The sequence below is a fragment of the Lepisma saccharinum genome, chromosome 10 (genome assembly GCF_977018435.1).
Source record: "Lepisma saccharinum chromosome 10, izLepSacc3.1, whole genome shotgun sequence".
Taxonomy (NCBI): Eukaryota; Metazoa; Arthropoda; class Insecta; order Zygentoma; family Lepismatidae; genus Lepisma; species Lepisma saccharinum.
Genome location: NC_139238.1, coordinates 25829080 through 25838818, shown reverse-complemented (window position 1 = coordinate 25838818; position 9739 = coordinate 25829080). Strand labels below are relative to the sequence as shown.

Genomic DNA, 9739 nt, shown 5'->3' with positions numbered 1-9739 from the left:
GGGTCCCCTGTGTACAGTCAGATTCTTCCAAAAAAAATTAAGTAGGTACTTTGAATGGCTGGTTGGGGCTACGATTATATTAATAATTACACAAATCTAGCTTCTACCTGTGAATTTTCATACATTACAACTTATCTTTCTTTGACATTTGTGTATTCATTAGAAGAAAAGACAATAACTTACTTTTCCCCTCCCTCTGTCTCTCTTAACACAAAGCTAACTTCTGGGCTGCGAATTATACTTTTACTTCACAACATCGACATACTTTCACGTTCAACAGTGAGAATACTGAGTTTTCTAAATTTGGCCTGAATCATACTACCCTACACTAGCTTCCAGAAGTTGTTAGGTTTTAATTTAGTTCTGTCATGATTGTTACTGGAAGAGTAAGAAACAAACAGAATGCCGCGCAAGGTACAGAGAACACTGGAAACAGAGTTATCAAGGAGAAGAAACTTTGTCAAAGTACTTATGGAAGTTGCTGAGGTGATTTCAGATTTAAGCGCATTCCTGAAACGTGGAACTTTATTAGAAAATTCGAAGGATAAAATAATCTTCGTTCAGGGGGCAGTAGTTGCAGGTTGGAAGGAAGAACTGCTAATACCTAGGTATTATCCATTCCCCTCTTGATTTGAAAACAAAGCAAGCACTTAAATACATCACACCTTGCTCGTGACAGTTGGAGGTGCTTTATTGTTAACATATTAAAATCTGGGGGAGTGCAAAGTATAGGGAAAGAAGAAAAGAGAAGACAAAATGTTTTTGAATTTATGAAAAGAATAAATTGATGAAAATATCCAGGCAAGTCTACATGAATTTGTGTGTAATTGTTTCATACGAGAAATAAGACAATATTTTTTACTATTTTTCGGGCCCCCTTGGACTTGGGCCTGTATGTTAGAACTCTGACTTGACGTATTCATTCTAATTATAAAGTTTAAACTAGAATTTTAAGACAGATTAAAAGGAATGTTTTAATTTTATTGTCCACAAAAATGTACCTTTTCCATCTATTTTTCTCTCTTCTCTTTAATACATTTTTCGTGTTAACCCCACGGGATGCAAAGCCCCTTCAAGCGCGAGACCCCGGGCGGTCGTTCACTTCGCCCACCCTTGCTACGCCACTGATAACAAATCAACTTCAATAGTGCCGGAACCATTCTTTCCAGAAAAAAAGCAACAACTATTTTACAATGTTTGGTACTTTCTTCCCCCTGCAACGATACTCAAACTTCAGCATGTTAAAGTATATGTTTTTCTAGATGCAGCATATTTTTAGTATTAGTGAATAGTCTATTCTGAACTTCAGTTTATGAAACGAAGTATTTTGCGAAAGCAGTGTTGTGCCTAAGTTGGAATGATTTTACAGCTACAAACACATTTTTAATTACATTTATTTCATATGACATAGACCATTAAATAATCCAAAAATACTATACAACACAATGTTTTAAATCGGCTTCAATGCAGTTTGTTTACAGTTTATCAATTAGTTTGTAATGCTAGAACCAGTACATGATCCTTTTCTTTATTAAATGTTGGTATATGTTCATTAATACTATTTTCGTGGGTTGGTGAAGGTAGGGTAAAGATGGGGCAAACGGACACTGGGGCAAACGGACATCCCCTAAGAAAAATACGAATATTTTCGGCTTGAAGTTAGCAACAGTGCAGCAGTTTGAGTTGTGTACGAACCTGAACGTTTGCGAGCAGTTGTCTTGAGCATCGGAAGAAATCGTAAAGAAGAAACGCGAATCCAGCATAAAAACCTGACCAGGTAAGCAGAAAATGTACGTGCAAAACCTTGAATACTAAAACAATGTGTTCGTGAACACAGGGATTGCATAGGTTACTATGGTCCCGCCGAAGTTGTGATTTGTAGTATGGTGAAGGCAGTGATTCATTTATATATACACACGTGTTGACAACATTGTGCTGCCATCTGGTGGACTTTTTCGGAATGTAAAGTCAAAGGCTACAAGTGGGGCAGATGGATATTTTGCCGTTGGAGTAAACGGACATAGATGAATTGTATTGCATTTAACTATTGTTAGGTACTTTTTTATTGAGATACTAATGTATATTTGTATAATGTATATTGAAATGGCAAGTGTGAATTGTATAGAATGCATTTTGTACCCTTCAAATGTTTGTGTTTCTAATACAATGTGCCCTTGTTAGAGGATGGTGCGACATCGAGAACGAACAATCTGTAAATGTGTTCAATGCTTATGGAATATATCCCGTTAATCCACAACGAATGCCTGGACATGTCTTTGTTCCTGCAACTGTCCATTTTCAAGATGAGCGATCATCAGAGCGTACAGCAAGAGAAGAGGATGTGTCATCTCGTGGAAGTTTTAAGGGGCTAAACCCTTTGCCATCAACTTCTGGGACCTGCAGCAGGAAACGCAAAACTGGGCAATCACATGTATTGAGGGATCCTTCCTTCATCGCTTGCCTCAAGTACAAAAAACTGAAAACTGCAGCAAAAAATCAAACAAGTTTAAAAGCACCACAAGTGATGAGTGCCGTAAATGCAAAGATGTGTACAACCAGGGTCAAAATTGGGTGCAGTGATAAAGTGTTCTCTCTGTGCTCCGTCCTTACCCTAATATTTGTTATTCAGTTTCTAACGTAACCTGCTACAGAGCTGGCCTACGTGTCTGGGAAAGCCAGTTGCTCAGAAAGCGGTTAGTTTAAAAACGTGTCCTTTCAAAACCCGGAGGGGTGAAAAAGAAGTCGTTTACTGGCTGTTTTCGAATCACCTATATAAGGGATTCTATTGAGTATTCTATCGGGGGTTGGCATTTTTTCGTTGCTTGGTCAAGAGGAGAGACCTTGGAAGTTCTCTCGATGCCGGTAATGGCTGTGGCTAGTCTAGAGGGAGTTCCGCGGAAGTGCCCGCGCTAGCAACATCGCCGTGTCTCTGCTCGTGAACCGGCGAGTCATCGGGACTCTGGCGTGCTAGACGACGCGAAACGCGTAAATTTTCAAGTTACGTAAAGTTGTTGAATTGAAGGAAAATGGAAATCCGTCGTGTAAATACGCTAAAGTTATGGTTTTCAAGTGTGAAGAAGTGCCCATCATCGCTGATGCTTCATCGTTGGATACGGGATACTCTTGCCTTGACTGAAGACCAGGTATTAAGTATTGAACTGGACCAATACCGTAAGTGCGTATATATTAAGCTAGTGACGCGTCTATTAGGAGAACAGTTAATGAATAAATTTGAAGGGAAGTTAGTGTATTGTGATGAGTATGATGAACATGAAATTAGATTAGACTGTGCTGATAGGACAACTACACTAGTGAGACTACATGTTATACCAATGGAAATAACCGATAGCCATATCCGTACAGTGCTTGCGCAGTAGGGTGAAATTAAGACCCCTCCGGTGGACGAGCGATATTCGGATGAGCATATTTATAAAACTCGTACCGGCGTTAAGTTGGTGAGAATGGTTCTGAATAAGCCAATCCCGTCCTATGTATCAATACAGGACATGCAATATTGGGTAACATATTATGGACAGAAATCTACCTGTAAAATATGTGAAGACACTCAACACACAGCACGGTTTTGTCCACAACGACGTGGTGCTATGGGTGAGCGAGTGATGCAAGATAATACTGGAGCATGTGCTACTCCTGTAGAAATCCAGCCTAAGCAGTCATATGCAGCAAGTGTACATGGACCACCTAGCCAACGTTCAGCACACGAGACGGATATAAAGGCTGACACGCAATTTACAGTGTTGCCAATTCCAATGCAATTGCAAGAAAAAAATGTGAACAATGAACGCGATAAAAATCTACAAATAGAGCCGAAAAAAGCTGATGTTTTAGAACACAAAATGGACCCTACGAAGGAAACACCTCTACCTGCGTCTATCCACAGCACATCGTGGGCGGAAGAGGTGGCATCTTTAGACAACCTCCACAGTGACGTACGGGATAACGTGTTGGTGACTGACAGTCTGGAAACAACTGATCAAGTGATGCGCGAGTCTGACACTACGAGTAATCTTCAAATGGAGACTGACATGTACGAAGCAGGAGGAACCCATACACTGGAAGATCAACAAAACAAGGTTCAGCTTGGTGAAACCACAACAGGAACTAAGGACAATGCCAAAAGAAAATCAAATGTGAAGAGACTCCAGGAACAGAAGCAGTTGAAGAAGAAAAAAGTACAACAAAATGTGGCACCTAATCCCCACCACAAGAAGAACGTGAAGCAGCAGGCAATAGCCCCCTCCCCAGTGCGTATAACCAGATCCCAAAGCGTGACAAATTTGGCCCCGAGTGTTGATTTACAACCTGTGATCGGATCCAAATTCAGTGTTTCCCCTAGTGTGTCTAGTGAATGTGTGGGTGCAAGTAAAAATGAAAGTGAGAAATAGCATGTGTAAAAGGAGTAAAGGTATATGATGCTTGATCAAGTGTTTGCACGAGGTACCGTGCACATATGCAAGGTTTACGTTTCGTGTGCATGGAAGTGAGTGGAAAAACAGTGTACGAATATCAGTGTTTTCTGGGCAAAATGTATAATTCAAAGTGTTGGGTAACCCTAGTTCTTAAATTTCTGTTAATTGTATATATGATGACTACTCTCCGTTTAGCTACGATCAATATTAACAAAATGCGATCTTTTACTAAACAGGAGGCGCTAGGAGATTTTTTCCTACAATCATCGTTAGATATAGCACTTCTTCAAGAATGTGGAACAACAGCATTTAACCTTCCCCCAAACATATTAGTCTATAATAATGCGACCTTTCAAGCGACAGGAACAGCCCTGTTAGTACGTAACACCGTACCGATTACAAATGTGATGTGCCATCCCAAAGGTAGAATTATCTCAGCAAAAATAGCTAATGTTTGGGTATATAATTTATATGCACCTTCAGGGACACAATTTAGGAAACAGAGGGATGCGTATTTTGCGACGGATGCAGGGTACAAGAGAACATATAATTTGCGCGGGCGATTTCAATTGTGTCCTGCATCCGCAGGACCAAAGACCTGGCTTTAATACCTCCAATTCTTTGCAAAAATTAGTAAATGGGTTTAATTTTACAGATGTATGGAATGACAAATATTTTGGACAGAAAGGGTACACGTACATTCGTAATAATTGTGCTTCCCGTTTAGATCGATTTTATGTAACACCACATTTACGCCAACAAATCAAGTCACTTAGTATAACACCCACCTGTTTTTCAGACCACAGTGCCGTAATCATGGCGATAAATGTGGATATACCAATAGTACCTAGAGGGTATGGCTACTGGAAATTAAATGCTTCTATCCTTACAGATGCAAATTTCCAACGAGCCTTTCAGGACCAATGGAATGTATGGGAAGCACACCGTACCAGACAAAGTGATATAATTCGCTGGTGGGATGAAATTCTTAAACCGGGCATAAAACGGTTTTGTCTTAGTTATTGTAAGGAACGTTCTAGTGACTGGAATAATAAATATAATTTTTATTACCGTGTACTGCGTGAACTTATTCATGAAGCCACTGAAGGGAAACAAGTGCAAACAGAGGTAAAACGTGTACAAGCTGTACTGCTGAGGATGACAGCTGAAAGACGACAAGGTGTAAAAATTCGCAGCAGACTTCTCCACTTTGATAAAGAAGAAGTTGCTTCTATAAGCCATGTGCTGGAAGAAAGACACAATGCGAAAAGACAATTTATTAGCGAAATAAACGATAATTCTGAAATTAAAATAAAAACAGCCCCGGAAATACGTAACAGATTTTACAACTATTTTGAGAATCATTTTTCCCAACCAATAACACATAATGTAGATTTGGCGTATAACTTGGAATCCTTATCCGAGGTCCTTGACGATGAGGAACGTCAGCAATTAAATAACGACTACACAAGTGAAGAAGTATTCCGTGCGGTTAAGTCGGTGAAGCCGTTTTCTGCACCTGGTCTGGATGGGATACCAAACAAACTCTACCAAACATTTTGGACGTTGATGGGAAAAACACTACTTACTTACTTACTCCTTGGCGCTACAGCCCTTGCAGGGCCTTGGCCTCCTTCACGACGAGCCTCCAGTCGTCTCGATCCATCGCCTTCCTCCTCCATCTCCGGACTCCCAGTCTTCTCAGGTCTCCCTCTACATCATCGAGCCATCTATTTCTAGGTCTTCCTTTTCTTCTTCTTCCACCTGGTCCTCCTGTTAACACCTTATTTGGCACTCTACAATCTTCCATTCGCCATACATGTCCCAGCCATCTAATTCGTCCACACTTGATCTCTGTTACAATATCTGAATTATTATATATAGTTCTTGTATTTCCACGTTTGTTCTCATCCTCCAAAACTCCTCCTCTCTCACCGGCCCAAAAATTCTTCTCAAAATCTTCCGCTCCCATCTTCTTAGTAACTCTTCGTCCTTTTCCACTAACGTCCAAGTTTCTCTTGCCTTAATTTCCTCAGATACATTGTTTGTTTTGTTTATTATCGATCCTAGGTACTTAAAGTTATCACATTTTTCAAATTCTTTGTCTCCTACCTTTTTCGTTTTTCATTAGCTGTGGACTCTTTTCTTGATGCAAGCATGTATTTAGTCTTTTGTACATTGATTTGTAATCCTATATTCTCTGCATTCTCTTCTAGTTTTTTAAATTCGTTATTTAATTCTGTTTTGTTTCGTGATATAAGATCAATATCATCTGCATAAGCTAGGCACTGACTCATCCTGTTAAATATTGTACCTCCTGGATTTATACTTAAATGTCTAATGCCTTTTCCAATGCTATATTGAATAACAGGGTTGACATGACATCTCCTTGTCTTACTCCACTCTCTATTTGGAATTCTCTTGAAAGTTCTCCTTCAATCTTTACTTTACTTGTTGTATTGCTTAATGTCATTCCTGTTAATTTAACTAATTTCATTGGTATTTTCATTTCTTTCATGATTTTTAGGAGTCTGTTTCCCTTGACGCTGTCATATGCCTGTCTGAAGTCTATGAAAAGATGATGCAGGTCTATATTGTATTCATAGCATTTTTCCATTATCATTCTAATTGAATAAATTTGATCTGTAGTTGACCTATTTCTCCTAAAACCACATTGATATTCTCCAATCATCTTTTCAGCTAGTGGTGTGAGTCTCCTGACTAGTATCTTAGCAAATGCTTTATATGCAATATTGAGGATACCTCTGAAGTTTTCACATACTGTTTTGTCTTTACTTTTATGTATTGGACATATAATTCCTCTTCCCCATTGTTGTGGCATTCTTTCTTCTTCCCATATTTGTTTGTATAGTTCTTCTAATTTATCCACTATAATGTTCCCTCCTACCTTCAATAATTCTGCATTTATATTGTCTCCACCTGGGGCTTTATTGTTTGCTAGTTCTCTAATTGCTTCTTTAACCTCTTGCATTGAAGGGGGCTTAATCAAATCTTTATTAGTCTCTTCCATTTCCATGTCAGATTCATCTTCCTCTTCCATCCTCAAGGTTCTTTTTTCCACTCTATCTCCCATATCCTCATTCTCCTTCTCTTGTTCATTCTTATCTCCATTTAAAAGTTCACTAAAGTACTCTGCCCATCTGTTCAAAATACCTTCCTTATCTCCTATCAGATTGGCCTCCTTATCTTTGCAAAATGCAACTCTAGGTTGAAATCCTTTCTTCTCTTCTTTCAGTTTCAAGAAGTAATCTCTCTTTTCCTAAACTTTCCATGTCGTTTCTATCTCTACTAATTTTTGCTTGTCGTGCTCTCTTTTCTTTCTTCTGCACAATTTATCGGCCACTCTTCTCTTCTCTTTGAACACTTCTCTATTTCCTTTTGTACTTCTGTTTACAGTCTTTAACCTTGCGTCGTTTCTTTCTTTTATAGCTTTATCGCATTCCTCATCCCACCATTCGTTTCTTCTCGTTGGTTTCTTCTTACCCAGTACCTTTTCTGCAGCTTGTTGGATGCTGTCTCTTATTGCTTCCCATTTTCCCTCTATATCAGAATCTTGCCATTCCTCTTCCTTCTTTTCCAATCTCTTCTTTAATGTATCTTTATATCTTACACTGTATCTTTTATCTTTTGTTACCTTCGTTGTATCATATTTTTCTTGTTTCTTTCCTTTACTATTTCTATGACAGGCGATTCTTTGTCTATATTTGATTCTGACTAGGAAGTGGTCAGATCCACAATCTGCCCCTCTGCAGCTACTGATATCTGTTATATCTGATGAGTGTCTGTCATCTATTATCACATGATCTATCTGGTTTTCTGTCTCCCCATCTGGTGAAATCCAGGTTTCCTTCTTTATGTTCTTTCTTTGTAGCTGAGTACTTTTAACCACCATTCTTTTACTTATGGCAAAGTCTATTGTATTATACGTAGTCCATTATCGTTACTTTCACTATGTAAACTTTCTTTGCCAATTGTTTTTTCTAAAAATGTCTTCTTTTCCTATTTTGGCATTTACATCTCCAATTATTAATTTTACATCATGTTGTGGTGCTGTATCGTATACGTACTCCAATTTATCATAAAACTCATCTTTGGTCTCGTCATCAGTCTCTTCAGTTGGTGCATAAACACAGATTGCTGTTATGTTAAACAGTCTCCCTTTGACCCTCATGGTGCATATTCTCTCATTTATTGGTGTGAAGTCTATTATAGCATTCTTCGTTTTCTTATCTACGATAAACCCTGTTCCATATTTCTTTCCGTTTCCACCACTGTTGAACACTATGTGGTTTTCTATCTTGAAAGTGGACTGTCCTTTCCACCTTGTCTCTTGCACTGCCATTATATTGATCCCATATTTCTGAGCAATTTCTTTAACTACTCTCAGTGCCCCTGGTTTCTTTAAGGTGCGTACATTCCATGTTGCAATACTAATTGTCCTTTCTTTATTGACCGTTCTCATATTCCTGGTCTGTCCTGGTCGTCTTCTTATAAATCCATCCTTCCGAGGCTCGTCTATTGGCTTCTCAACGGATTGTTCTTTTACAAGGTATGGGTGTCGGCCTTATTTCTCAGCAATTTCTTTAACTACTCTCAGTGCCCCTGGTTTCTTTAAGATGCGTACATTCCATCCTTCCGAGGCTCGTCTATTGGCTTCTCAACGGATTGTTCTCTTACAAGGTATGGGTGTCGGCCATATTTCTGAGCAATTTCTTTAACTACTCTCAGTGCCCCTGGTTTCTTTAAGGTGCGTACATTCCATCCTTCCGAGGCTCGTCTATTGGCTTCTCAACGGATTGTTCTTTTACAAGGTATGGGTGTCGGCCATATTTCTGAGCAATTTCTTTAACTACTCTCAGTGTCCCTGGTTTCTTTAAGGTGCGTACATTCCATGTTGTAATACTAATTGTCCTTTCTTTATTGACCGTTCTCATATTCCTGGTCTGTCCTGGTCGTCTTATGACGACGGGAAGTAATAAGAATCAGTTTCCTTAACTTACTATTTATTCAATACGAACACGTAATTGCAGGTATTACACCCCGTACAAAAGTCAAGCCACTGCTCGCTACCCAGTCCGACGTCAAGCGATCTGCCGTTTCAACTACTAGCACCGCCCCCTTTCCACCTCGCTCGAGCCACGAGGCATGAGGAGCTCTGAGGTAGTCTACCACGTCACAGCGACGTTCCTACCTCAATACACTCGAGTACAAAATTAATCAAATGATACAACTGTCATAACTCCCCTCTCTTGGGAGAAAAATTTCCTTCAAGTGAAATTTTTACAAAA

General features: G+C 39.3%; 1 protein-coding gene across 1 annotated transcript; it reads right to left on the bottom strand.

Annotated features, from left to right (window-relative positions):
• Positions 1–7710: 7710 nt before the first annotated feature.
• Positions 7711–8343, bottom strand: LOC145994029 (uncharacterized). Its single transcript, XM_083130111.1, has one exon. The coding sequence runs from the start codon at positions 8341–8343 to the stop codon at positions 7711–7713; it is 633 nt and encodes a 210-aa protein (XP_082986237.1).
• Between the last annotated feature and the right edge of the window lie 1396 nt (positions 8344–9739).